This window comes from Pinus tabuliformis, chromosome X (assembly GCF_031772625.1).
Source record: "Pinus tabuliformis cultivar Carrire ecotype Pingquan chromosome X, CPIR1, whole genome shotgun sequence".
NCBI classification, from domain to species: domain Eukaryota; kingdom Viridiplantae; phylum Streptophyta; class Pinopsida; order Pinales; family Pinaceae; genus Pinus; species Pinus tabuliformis.
Window position 1 is genome coordinate 1,409,369,697 of NC_142308.1, and position 14,643 is coordinate 1,409,384,339.

General features: G+C 34.0%; 1 protein-coding gene across 1 annotated transcript; it reads right to left on the reverse strand.

Annotated features, from left to right (window-relative positions):
- Positions 1-9,908: 9,908 nt before the first annotated feature.
- LOC149145306 (aspartyl protease family protein 2-like) lies at positions 9,909-11,195 on the reverse strand. Its single transcript, XM_089452404.1, has one exon. It carries the CDS (start codon positions 11,193-11,195, stop codon positions 9,909-9,911), a length of 1,287 nt encoding a protein of 428 aa, XP_089308530.1.
- Between the last annotated feature and the right edge of the window lie 3,448 nt (positions 11,196-14,643).

The window sequence follows — 14,643 nt, forward strand, 5'->3', positions numbered from 1 at the left end:
ACTCCTTCTATTGTTATAGCCCTAATTAGTGTTAGGTTCTGGTCCCTACTGACCACGTGACAGATATTCTTAGCTATCTTGTTTATATCTTCTATCCCATCAGGATTTCAGTTGATCATTATATTTTGGAAGTGATTGACCAACAAATTCTCCATCTCATCATTTTGTATTAGTCTGTTTCCTTCCTGGTATAATAATGAAAATATTTTGTTATAATGTTGATGTTGAATCATTATTTTGTGGAAGAATCTAGCGTTCCTTTCTCCCTCCCTTGGCCACTGGACTCTCGATTTTTGTTTCCACAAGATCTATTCTTACTACCTCCTTTCCTCTATCCAAGTTAGCAATTGTCCTTCTTCATCCACTAAGGATTTTGAATGGCAATTTGCTACTATCTGTTGTTGCACCATTTTCATCCTAGCCTGTAGCAATTCTTGATCTTTCTGAATATTACCAGGCATAGCTGGAATGTATGAACTTTATTCCTCCCTTTTTTTTGTACCTAATCTCCACCATTCCTTAAGTTTTTCTAGGAAGGTAGGATCGTGCAGCCAGAAGGCTTCAAACCATAATGGTATCTTATTATGGCCTCGTTTCATGTCTACTTCTAGAATAATTAGCCAGTGGTTTGATCCCATGCATAAAAATATTTACACTTCATAATATACATATCCACTTATTAAATTCTTAGTTTCTAGGAATCTATCTAAACTTGACATGATTTGGTGGGTTCCTCCTCTTTGGTTATTCCAGGTTTAAGTTCCATTATTGGTGGGGATATATAAGACATGGAGCTCTTCTTGTAAATCCCTGAATTGCTCCATTTCTAGTTCTTCCCTTCATATCCCTCCTTCTTTCCTCCAGTGAGGTTATCAAATTCAAATCCCCTACTATTAACCAAAGCTTTTCCACACGCATTTGGCTTAGTTTCCTAGTTCTTTATATAAAGTCTTCCTTCTCTCCAAGAGTATGCAGCACATATACTACTGAGATTATGATCCATTCTTTAGTCCCTATATTCCGTAAGGGGCCATTCAAGATTCACGACATTCCGATCTAGTAATTTACCATTACCTTTGCTGGGTTCCATAGTATGGCGATTCCCCCTACACTTCCTTTTGCATCGAGTGCTACTACTTCTTATCTTAGTTTCATTTTCTGTATGATCTCCTCTAGTTTTTCTCTTGTTATCTTTGTTCCTTGGAGGAGAACTATTTGAGGCTTTTCCTTTCTCAACTAAACTGTAGGTACCTCTATTTTCCGTCATTGTCAAGGCCCCTTATATTACATGATAGCACTATCATTGGTTAACTCTATTAAGTTGTTGGAATGTCACTGATAGTGGTACTACCCTTCCAATTTTTATCAGCATCTCTCCCATTATTTGGATTGACTCCTGCAAATTTTTGCTCCCTCTTTTCTTGCTTCCTTTACTTCTACTTTGTTGTTCCTATGGATTTTCTTGTTCCATGCCAAGATTCTCTGCTATGTCTACTTGTCTCTGTCCTTGGTTAGCCTTGTATTAGTGGAAGTTTTCCTTGTACAATTTATTTTGGTCCTCTAGGATGAATATTTTGTCCAAATTCCTCCACCCATTTAAACAGCCTTTTCAAAACATCCTCTTTGATGCTTATCTCCCCCCCCCCCCCCCCCGACTGCATCTACTTCCATTATGGCAAGATCTATTTGTTCCTGCTCTTATTTTTCTATCAGATCTATTTGGGCTTTCCCCTTTGGGGTTGTTTTTTATTTACCCCGACTTCTCTTGTTTTCTTTGTCCTTATAATCCATTGTTTCTATCTCATTTTCTATTTCTTCTTCTTCTTGCAATAACTCATATCTATTTTTGCTGGCTATTTTCTTTTGGTTGTTGTTTCTTGGATATTATTGCCCTCTCAGGGTCTTCCTCTTGTGCTTAACCTCTTTGAACCCCTTATTTACATCCAGTGGGGGTTTCGTTTGATTCTCTTTTAGATGCAGCCATTCTTCTTGGCTCATCGGGCATTCTTTGAATAAGTGGCCATATTCATGGCACCGACGGTAGCAGAATGGGATATGCTCATAGTCCAAGGTCTGTTACCAGATTTCATCATGATATTCCAGTTCTATTGATTTATGGATGGGCTCTGAAATATTCATATACACGCACATCCTATCATATGAATTGTAACGGCGCCTTCGTGTGTTTTTTGTGATTTTGAAAAATCTTCCTATTGAGTTTCCTATTCCTTCCAAAATTTTCAGGTCCCAGAAATCTATTGGAGGACTAAAGAGTCATACCCAGACAAGGGCTGCCAGGAATTACTCTTTATCAGGGTTATAGAATTCTTCCCAATATCTCATTAACAATCCTGCATTATAATGAAATATGGACTGTTTTCGAAAACTCTTTCCTTATATTGCAGGTTTAAGAAGATTAGTGTAAAAAATCCTCTGGCTCCAAACTTGAGTTCTACATGGCCTTTCGGTTTCCATTTATGCTGGATTCGTTTTATCAGGTCTGGTCAGCAAATGCCAATTAATTTTCATATCATCACGTGATCCTTCATGTAGCTGTGGTATTTCTCCAATTTGTTTAGAGGTATTACAAATCTCGATTTCTCTGTTGCACATGGAAAATACTGCCCTCTACTTCTTGCCTGCAATCTAGCTCCAAGGACATGGCCATTATTAGGGCCTTCTGCTTCTAGGGAGCTTGGCTTCTTGTTGACTTTCCCACTTGACTCGCTATTTGTCACATTCTGGTAGGAGCATATCTCCCCCCTGAAGCTTGCATGTCTCTTCTTACTATCAGTTGTCTCTCGTATCTAGTAGCTCCTCCTGTATTGTCAAGGTTTATGCAGGTTTTTGAACCTTAGTTATTCTTCATCTTTTGCATAACCATGTTGACTTGGTAAAATAAAAAATAAAAAACTAAAAAAACTATTTATTTACCATTATTATTAAAGGAAATGCATGCCATTTAACATAACCAACTATTGTTTTATGAAAGTTTATAAGGAGACAATTTTACTATTACCACTAGCTTTTGGGTTTTGGACTATTACCCTATTTTTTTTAGGATTTATGTAGGGGAACTTCATTTTGAATGTTAAATTCTTTTTTAGTACAAAAATTCATGAAATCTTTTCATCATTTGGTTTCTATTTACACTTGGTAACTCTGAAGTTAAAATTGATGTATGCTAAATGTTAACTAGTATAGATACATCTTAAGCGCAAATCTAGCAAGTGTTTAAAAGGATCAAATATTCTCTCTTTTTGCCTCTTTATGGTTATATATATACACCATGTGCAAATTTTCAGTCTAACTTGAACTTGCAATTGCAAAACCAAAAAATGTTAGATTTTAGACAAAATTGATCTAAAAATAAGCGTGCCAATATATATATATATATATATATATATGAATAGTTCAATTATTTGAAATATTTTAGAAATATATATATATATATATATATATATATATATATATATATATATATATATATATATATAATTCAATTATTTGAAATATTTTAGACTAATTTTTTTTATTGTTATATTTTATTTGATATGGAAATTGAAATATTGTATTTATAATCATTATTGTCAATAAAATATTATTTATTTATAATAAGTATTGCAATTTATTATTATTATTATTATTTTACATTTTTCCTCTTAAACGTATTATAAGGAAGTAGTTCATATTTTTTTTGAATTTTATTTTTTATATTTTATATTTTATTTTTATTTATTTTATATTTTTATTTATTTATTTATTTATTTTTAGGAAATTGATATTGAAATAAATAAGTTTTTTTTTTTTTTTTAAATACTACCTAAGCACCCATGGGGGATTTGAACTGGTGACCTATCGCAAGGAATGCCTTAACAGTGCACCCATTCACCTTCAATCCAAAGCCAATGCCTTAACAATGCACCCATTCACCTTCAATCCAAAGCCCTATGGGCATTGAGATAAATTAGTTAATATTGACAATCAAATATATTTTTTTTAAATATTTTATTCAAATATATTTTAAATATAAAGAATTACACATTTTCCAAGCAATCAGATATATATATATATATATATATATATATATATATATAGACACACACACACACTTTAAATTTGTATAAAATTATGATACTTCATCAAAATATTTCATTTATGTTGAGACAAAGAGTGAAATATTTTTACCATATCTTCTTAATTCATTATAATATAAAAAAATACCAAGCCAATATAAGCCAACATATTGAGTGTGCAATACTTAATAACATTTTTAATTAAAAATAATCAAATGTGTACATTCGTTTTTGTTTTTTATTATATTATATTAATTCTTTTTTATAGATAATACTTTATTTTTATCTTAAAATGGCATGTGCCAACTTGAGGTTGAGCACAAAAGGAATTACACAAATCGGGGAGCAATACTAGGGGAGAAATACCATACAAGGTGGGTTCATATTGTGGGATATATATGGAGGAAAAAATGACATAATATATTGAGAATATAATGGAGCTAAAGGGTTTTTATATTGGCATATATAAAAAATGGAACTCAAATGTAATGAAAAAATATAAATGGGTATCAAAAATTTTAATAAAAAAATGGGTACCTACAATATTTAGTGAAACTAGGGTTTTTAAAATTGGGAAGGTATATTGCATTCGTATCGGTAGGGGGTTAAATAATGTAATTTTTAGAGGTATTTTCCAATATGTAGTCAAATTAAGGGTAATTTTTAGTATGTCATGAACACACATGATATGTTAGAGGTTCATTAAGTCAAGGCCTCATGTACACATCTCCCTCATACTAATTTGCCCAATAACTAACCGAACAAGCAAAGTGAGAGTTATTGATGTTTTATAATATTTATAATTAAAACTAACCAAATATATATACTTATACAGAAGGAATTACACTTCTTCCTCATACCAAATTAAAGAATGTGCTTCTAGGGCCAATAAGATATCTATATATATATATATATATATAGATATATATATATATATATATATATATATATATATATATATATATATATATATATATATATATATATATATATATATATATATATATATATATATATATATATATATACTATCTATCTATATATATATATATATATATATGGAATTTTTTGACATATTTTTTTGGTACCTTTATTAATAGAGAAAGGAAATTACAGTATAATAAATTGAATTAAATCTATTTATTCTTTATTATTTTCTTTAAGGAGCTAACATTATATTTCATTATTACTATTTCTTAATGTCCTCTTTTATTTAACAAGGTATTACAACAGTTTCCTCATATTTTCACTATTATAATATTATTGCTAATATTATTAGTTACTATAACTTTATTATCAAGTTTAGGACCATTAATAGTTGGTTGAGGGAAATTAAATGTAATATCAAACTTAAGTAATGATGTCTCTTATTCCATACCCTTTTGGCATATGAATGATAAGTTAGAATAGTGTATACCCTTTTGGCATATAGATTTATAAGCTAGAATCATGTTTGGTAGATGTAGTTCCCCCAACACATAGAGTCTAATAATAACTCTTCACCTTTATGTTGACTGTATTATTCTTTTGGCAAGGAGTCATTACAATATTGGAAAAAACTAAGAATCCTAAAATATTTCTACTCCAAAATGGATATAACTTAATTGTTAGAAATTTTAAATGGAGAGATATACAAAATTACATATATTTACTAAGAGGAAAAACTTGAAACCAAGAACATTATCAATATGCAAACATTAACATGGTTCGTAGAAGATTTACCGATGGAACTATGCATTGACTTAATTGTTAGAAATTTTAAATGGAGAGATATAAAAAAATTACATAGATTTACTAACAGGATAAACTTAAAACCAAGAACAATACATATTCCAACATTAACATAGTTGACATAATATTCTTAGATGGAACTATATATTGGTTAGCCATTTCCTATGTTTCAGGTGGACATTCCACCAAACATCAGGGACCAGAGAGTAATCTTTGGTACCTGACGATGGGTGGAGTGTTCACCCAAAAATTAGACATGATTAAGGATCCAATACATAGTTTCATACAGAAATCTTCTACAAATATGAACAACTATGAAAAAATTCATACTCTTATTAATCCAATTTTTATCTATGAAAAAATTCAGCATAACAGAATTCCATTAGATCCATTGTTCGATGCCACCCAAGTGAGTCGTCACTTCTAAGATCCCATGGCCTACATTTCAATGAAGTCTTTCAATCCGTTTAAAGACTCCATCAGACGAATTCCATGGCAAAATTATCATTGGAAACCAAAAGCCATGGGCCCAAAACAACTATTGTTAATATGGTTAACTTTGACTCTATTCTTAAGTCATGCTTATGTAACATACCCCTATTAAGCCCCCGAGGGATAGCTCAAATGGTCGAGTTCCCGTTGATAGTACTCTCCCGGTTTGAGAGGTCACGGGGTCAAATCTCCTCGACGCCCTCGGGGGTAGGCCTGATGGCCGTGCCTGTCTACGTGGACGTAGCGGCGCACCTCCGGTGCCCCATGAACCACATTGAAAAAAAAAAAAAAAAAAAAAAAAAAACATACCCCTATTAAACCTTGACTTGGGGTTTCGTTAATTAATTCTAATGAAACTTGCAAAGTGAGTCAGCCCCACTTACTTTTGGCCTTACCCCCTTCAAAGTTTTTAGCTAGGGTATATGTTAACCTTTAATTCCCCCTATCACCTACATTTAACCTAGGCTTTACTCCCAATTACCCAAGGGTATGTATTCCTTAACAGGTCTTACAACAATATGCACATTTACATGAAACAAACCTTTGACTCCATTATAATATTTTTATTTTTGTTGTTGTTGTTGTAATATTAGCACATCCTCTTGCGTTCACACACTGACCCATTTTCTTCATCTATTCTTTACATTAACCCACACATTTTTGTCTTTAGGTGGGATGATGACAATTCCATTCTTTGGCTCAGAGGAGACACTTTCTTCCAAGACTCTCTTACACTATAGCATGCAACCACTTCACGATCCTCCTCACACAAGCCAACTACCTTCTCCTATGCCAATCATAGTTATTTGCACATTACCTTTTCCTATGCCAATCTTAGTCATTTTCACATGTTTTTTTGGAGCTTTTAAGAGGTTGAAGGATCCTTCTCACTCTACTACCTTTCAATCACAACATATAGTGCCGCCTGAGATGCCCTTGATAACACACAACTGAACACAAGTGGCTTGAGCCTGTTAGAAGATTCCCTTGAGCCTTTGATCCTTCAAATCTTGATTATCGATGTGGACGTTTAGCTAGCTGTGTCTGTGGATATATATAAAAAAATTATGGAGATTTAATGATAGGAAAAACTTAAAACCAATAACTTTATCAACATGCAAACATTAACACAATTTTTTATCCTAGGAAAATCCTAATTCCAACGAAAATCCGTGGCTAACAAAATTTCATTATATCCCTTGGCCAAAATCGTAGCCAAGCATGGCCCAGTGAGCATTCACTACTCACATCCCTTAGATTACATTACAATGAAGTCTTCTTATCATTTTAAAGGCTCCATCATATGAATTATGTGAGCAACTTAGAAAGCATAACCAAAAAAACCATGGGCCCAACACCACTATTGTCAACCTAGTCAACTTTGAATCTATATCCAATTAAAATTTACCTAACATTAATATTTACAAAGCTAATTCATGAAAATTAAATCCAAAGCAATTATGTATGATACTATCATATCTTAAAAAAATTACTTGGAGGAAATTCCTTCATACAAATATCATGGAACAAATATCCATCACATGCTCAATTGGAAATATAGAATTGAGAAAAGGAGAAAAAAATACTATAGGATTAAAAACAATTGTAAATTGGTAGATATTTTGATATGGGATAAAAAGAAAATCATATTTTCTATTCCCATCGATCCTGTTATTTTATATGGATATGAGGCTTTCGATTGCAATACCTCCAAAGACTCATTAAGGAATATAGAACAAATATAAAAACAATTGTAACCTACAATGTCAAGCTTAGAGGAAATACTCCATGTTTTGTCTTCATTATACAACAAAACCTTTCCCCCATTGAAATCATGGGTATGATTAGGTATCTTATGTATAAAATTAAATTAAACAACAGAGAAGCAAAGAGGTTTCCTAAAATTGCTTCTAACTCTAGCCAAAATCATCATATTTAGCTTAAGAAAAGATGGTATAAGAATGCCTAGTCTGGATAAGAATTTCTAGCCTTGGCTATACCATTGGGGGCTAGAAAAAGGGAACATTTTGTGGATTAAGAATAATATTAAAAATATTATTAGTTCAAAACTTAAGGAGACGCTAAAGGATGCTAAAGAGTTAAAGGGAAGAAGGAAACTAAAATATTATAAAAATGTGATCAACCCCAATCTCAAAAGTAAAAAAAATCTCTATGAATTCATTAATGTTAAAAAGAAATTAACATTATAGTAAGAAAAAATTATCATAACAAAACTGGGCGTTGGCCGATTCACAAAATGACATTGGATGAAAGAGTTTTTTACTCTCGTGAGACTAATGGAATTGAAGATGGAAAGCACTTTCTCTTGATTGTCTATCTTATAGTCACATTTGATCTAATTTTCAAAATATTTCTAGTTGTACCAACCTTCTTGTCCTTTTAGTTCAATCAAACTAGTGATTTTGGAATGCTTCTCTTGATGCTTTTTCAACGTAGAAAAAAAATGCTAAAGAGTTTCCAATAATCTTTTACCTATTTAAAGGTTGATAAATCATATTTATCTTAGTAGGCGTTAATCATGATTATAATATATAACTATATTCTATGTGTTTTTTAGTTTTTTTATTTCAACTTGTAACTTTTAAGATTTTTATTATTGATTTTTTTTCCAATATAATTCTTTCAAATTGTCTAATATCATGATAAATAAATGAATATAATATCAATGAATTTATAGTATATACTAGAGAGATTGAGATATTTGCTTCTATGTCTTTATTCTCTAGAATCATTTTTTGTTTTTCTTTGTTACTTAATGTGAGCCTCTAGATGATTGGTAAGCCTACCCTGTAGCTTGAGTAATCACGATCCAGAAACGTCTAAGCTATCCAAATCATAAAGATCACACCTAGCCTAAATCACACTAGCCCTTAACATAGTTCGATTTTTGCGCATTAAATTTAAAAGCTATGACCTTTTCACCATAAAACACTTTAACATAATGCATTATGACCATTTCTTCTATACCCTCCCTCACCTTGAATTTTCTAATAAAAACCAACCCATATATTAGATGGAGAAACAATTTCATCAATAAATAAATATTTTAAATGTAGCCTCAACACGTTTTAGAATAGTATAACCTAACCTATTGAAAACAATAACCCCGCACCCGTTTTGACGATATAACGATAAAACATTTCAAATATTTAACACAATCCCTTAATCTCGATTAAGTACATGTGCAATCTACACCTGATTAGTTCAAATCTAAGCATGGGTCCCACACTGAGAATAAAATGAATGGTTCAAACTCTAAGAATGGGTTCCAACCTATGTTACACAATCCTGATTACAAAATTTGATAAATAAGCAAATCAATTTTCTACCGAAACACAAAACCTGACCCAACATAGAATCAAGCTAACTATTATATATATATGACAGACATTCCTGACATGATGCCCTGAAATATCCAAAAGTAATATTTATTTAGTTTGTAGAGTGCACACAGGATGACATCCAACAGTAGTATTTATTTAGCCTGTAAACTGCATACAGGCTGCTTGCCTAATACAGTACGAAAAACATATGGTTCAACAGTAGATAATAGACTATGGAAAATATGTAGAGCGTCCCATCAATGACTCAGCCAAATGTTTTGCAGGGCCGCTTGATGAAGCCAAAACGATTCTTCTCTTTATCCAACAATATATAGAAATTGTTCAGCTGAATGTTTCCTATGATGACAGCGGGTCCATTAGCAGCACTGCCACCATAAACCACTACCAGGCAGACTGCACCAGAACTGACAGCCATGAAACTATTCTCTTCAGGAAGTACCATGTCTGAGCCACCCTTGAAATGGAATACAAATTTAGGCCACCGAATATTCTTTAAACCAGACACATTGTAACACAATACGAAGTCACTATCGGCTTCATCTATAGGAGATCTTCGATATCCAATCTGAGAAGCAAATGCATCTAGAGTCTGGTTATAGATTGGTTCGGGAAAGATAGTGTAATCAGTGCCTGAATCTATTATGGTTCCACCATTGCCTTGGCTGTCAAATGACGATAAATTGGAGGGCAGTGTCAAGCGCTTTCCACCAATGCTCACTGCTTGGAGGCCAAGGTAATAGAAAGAGAAAGACAAAGGGTTTACTGGGTTGATGAGAAGGGGAGTGTAAGTCAAAGGGATATCCCTGGGAACCGCCTTGTTACCCAGCACTATCTTGCTGCTGTTGTTTACATGGTCAAGGCAATACGCAAATTTATCACCAATAAGAGGAGCAAGCTGGGAAGGCATAGACAGTCCTCCTCTGCCAAATCCTGCAATACCAGCAACCCCGAACGAAACCCCTGAACATCCTATTGCGAAGTTCTTTATTTCTCGTCTTCCTCCGTCTTCCAGTGGCAAAGTCAAGGTGTCACTCAGTAGACGCCCCGTCGCGTTTCCCGTGCCATAGGTCAGTTTAAACTGTGGACAAATCCGCGAGCACTTCTGGAAGCTTTCGATGCAGCCTTGCTCATTCTCGCACAGATCTCTGCACTTGGGATCTGCACACTTCACAGGCACATGAGAGGATGACTTTCTTGGAAGAAAAACCGTTCTGTATCCTTGGCAGTCGTTACATGTATAATTTGTGGTGCAGGGTGCCCACACCACATCACTGCCCGTGTCCATGACGAGCAATAGATCCTGTGGAGGAGTACCCACCGACAATTTGATGTAATACTCGATGAAGTCGCTGGGATAGTAGAGAGGCTCCTCCACAGTGATCTTCTTTGTAGACCCGCTCTTCATCCTCATCTTCATGTGGAGGGTCATGGACACTCCATTCATTTCATGCTTATTCTCTTGAGACAATGTTGCAGAGAGTTGCAGTGGGAGGATAATCAAGAACATCAGCTTTAGCTGGGAGGCCACCATGGTGCGAATTCTTAGGGAAAGGCAACGGGGAAGAATGGGATTGAAGTGGGCATTGTGAGTGTTGAATATTAATAGGCACGTTGGAAATTACAGAGGGTAAATACTCAGATACTATGTGTAACGGCGATGACGCCAATTGGCCAAATGAAGTGAAGGTGAAGTGTAAACTTTAAAGTAAAGCTGATGGTGACTGGTCTATGGCTATATGCTTCTTGTCCGCCAAAAAGTAGGCATTGGATTCCACTATCCTCGGTCTGAGCCAATGCAAGATATCAATCATTTGAACAGCTATAATTGATTGATTTAAAAGGTTAATCGGATGATAGTGTTAAAATATTTTATTTGCTTCGTTAGGATTTTAATTTAATCAAAATCTATATTAAAAAAAAAATACAAATGGAGAATGTGTTTAGATAGGAGTTGTCTATAATGCGATTTTTTGGAGATTTCGGTGACGGAATCCGGCGGAAGAAATTGAGGTTAAATCTTGATTTGTTGCAGTTAAAATGGTTTTTTAACTGCATATTTGGATTCAGCACCCTCGAAAACCCCTGCGACGCTTTCATAAACTAGCTATCAAACTTGTGACCAAATTTCCACCGGGAAAACCCGCCGGAAAGACTTTCAAAAAATCGCGTTATAGACAACTGCGTTTAGATATTGCTAAATTTAGCTGTGCATTCCACGTGTTAAATTTAGCTTTCTCGGAAAAAAAACGGTTAAAAAAAGTTTTGTTTATAAAATTTGTACTTAAAAATATCTACCTAATAAATATTAAAATATTTTATATTTGGAATATCAATTAGAGATTGATATTCTTTTATCAAATGTATAAAAGAGATTCTAATTTTAATATCTAAATTTTAATATTCAATTTTCAAGTTGATAAGGTTTTAATTAGAGGATAAGGTTTTAATCATAGGTTCAAATTATTAAAAAATGTCAAACCCTATTTTGATAATATATTATTTTTTCTTTTTATTGTAAATATGTTTTAGCTACCAGAATAATGTAAAACCCTATTGTGATAATATGCCATTTTTCTTTCTTGTAAATATCTTTTAGGTACCACAGTATATATTTTATTAGAGCCTTAGTTTCCATGTAAAGGATGTTCTAATGGAAAAAAGTGTATAATAAGTTTCTATTGAAGATAACTGGTCAAATTACAACATTTTTTTGGACATACATTTTTGTTACTAAATGTCAACTATGTGGAAAGCCTTTTAAGCAAGTTTAGAATCATTATAATTTCAATGACTTTAAATGTCTTTAACAATGGAAATTGTAAGAACATGTGTGCAAATGTATGGCCATGAAAGCTAATTTCAACCAGTCATAAAAGATGTAAAATGATTATTCTACTAAGTTTATATTTAGTAATATGTTATATCACTTCCAAATTTATAAAAACATACTTTCATATTGAGTTGAAGAACTTATTATTAAGCACTAAATATATATTTAGTAATATGTTATATCACTTCGAAATTTATAAAGACATACTTTCATATTGAGTTTTGTTGGGTTATGTTATATTCTTTACACGTAGTTAATAGGGGGTTTGAGGGGTACCCGTAACCCCACTTTATGGGGTCCGGGGCAGCGCCCCAGAAAATTTTGATTTTGGACCCTATGTTAAGTTGGGCGGACCCACCTATGGTCTTGTACATGATTTTTGCACATGTTTTTTTTACGCGATGGTTTTTCAGTCCATGGTATTGGATGCGATGGTTTTCGCTCCATGGTATTGGATGCTTTGGCATGTATAATATGTATTATAACATTGAAAGGAACATTTTGAAAAATCAAACTGGTAGTCCCCGTTTTGGGATCCAGGGGAAAATCTCTGTGTATATGTGTTTTATGTGCTATGATCTCGCATTGTTTAATTTCTATGTTTTAGAATTCGTATGCAGGTAATTTCTGTACGGGGTTAAAACCTACATTTGGTATCAGAGCTGTTTTTGGCTTCAAGGGGGTGCCTTTGTTGCTGAGGGGTTTCGTTCGGGCCTGTGGTAGACCCTGTTCAGTGGGAGATGAGAACGATTTTGGTGGTGAAAGAAGATGGCGAGTGGTGGAAAGATAGAGATCGAGAAATTTAATGGTTAGAGTTTTGAGTTGTGGAAACTCAAGATGGATGATCTGTTGGTGCATAAAGATTAGTGGATCGCGGTAGATCCACGTACTAAACCAACGGGAGTGACCGATGAAGAATGGAAGAAGTTGGATCAGAAGGCAAAGAGCACAATACGATTATGTGTCTCAGATTTAGTATTGCTGAATGTATCAGGAGAAGCTATGACAAAGGCTTTGTGCGACAAGTTAGGGACTTTGCACCAATCTAAGTCTCTGGTGAATAAGCTGTTCCTGCGGAAAATGCTGTATAACCTGAGGATGAAAGATAGAGACTCAATGACAAAGCATCTGAATGCATTTAATACTGTGGTAAGTCAGTTAGCATCTATTGATATTAAAATTTTAGATGAAGATAAGTGCATCCGTTTGTTGTGTTCTCTACCAGAGTCGTGGGATAGTCTAGTTATTGCAATAGGTAGCAGTGCAACTGCCTTGCATTTTGATGAAATAGTCTCATCCTTGCTGATGGAGGAGATGAGATAGAAAAATATGGAGAGCCAAAATGGTGATACCTTGTCTGTACAAGGGCGGACCCAGAACATAAACAAAAATAAGTCATCGAGTGGGAGATCTAAATCTAAAGGGAGATCTAAATCTCTAGGAAAACCTGTAAAGGTGGTGTGCTAGAAATGTGGAAAGGAAGGGCACTACAAAAGGGATTGTAAATCTAAATCTCCTGAGAAAGGAAAAGGATCTGATGATGCTCCTTCTATAGAGGCAAAAACCACCTCAGATGAAGGTGGGGATGTGTACTTGGCTTCTTCAAGTACACATGTAGATCATGAGGCATGGTTGATTGACTCAGGTGCATCCTTTCACTTCACCCCCCATAGAGAGTGGTTTTGTGAGTGAGAGAAATATGATGGTGGTGATGTCTTCTTGGGGGATGATAGGAAGGCTAGAATCATTGTTTGCGGAAAAGTAAAGTTGAAGTTGCAAGGTGGAAGGGTCAGAATACTTCCAGGTCTTCTACATATTCCTGCATTGGCTAGAAATTTGATTTCTATAAGAAAGTTGGATGATGCAGGTGTAAAAACAGTGTTGAAGAAGGATACCTGCAAGAAGGTTCAGGGAGCACTAGTATTGATGTGGGGAGTTCGGACTAGAACTCTGTACAAGCTACAAGGCAGCACTATTGTTGATGGGTGCAACAGTTATGTGGTTCCTGAAAGTGGAGCAGAAAATCTAGTTGTCTCTGGAGAGAGGACCATGCTGTGGCATCAAAGGCTTAGACATATTGGAGAGAAGAGCCTATGAGTACTTCATGGTAAAGATATGGTAGAAGGTATGAGTAAAAACTCTTTGGATT

What these genes read in the sequence shown, in the direction of transcription:
- LOC149145306 (XM_089452404.1), bottom strand. Translation starts at nt 11,195, where the DNA reads ATGGTGGCCTCCCAGCTAAAGCTGATGTTCTTGATTATCCTCCCACTG.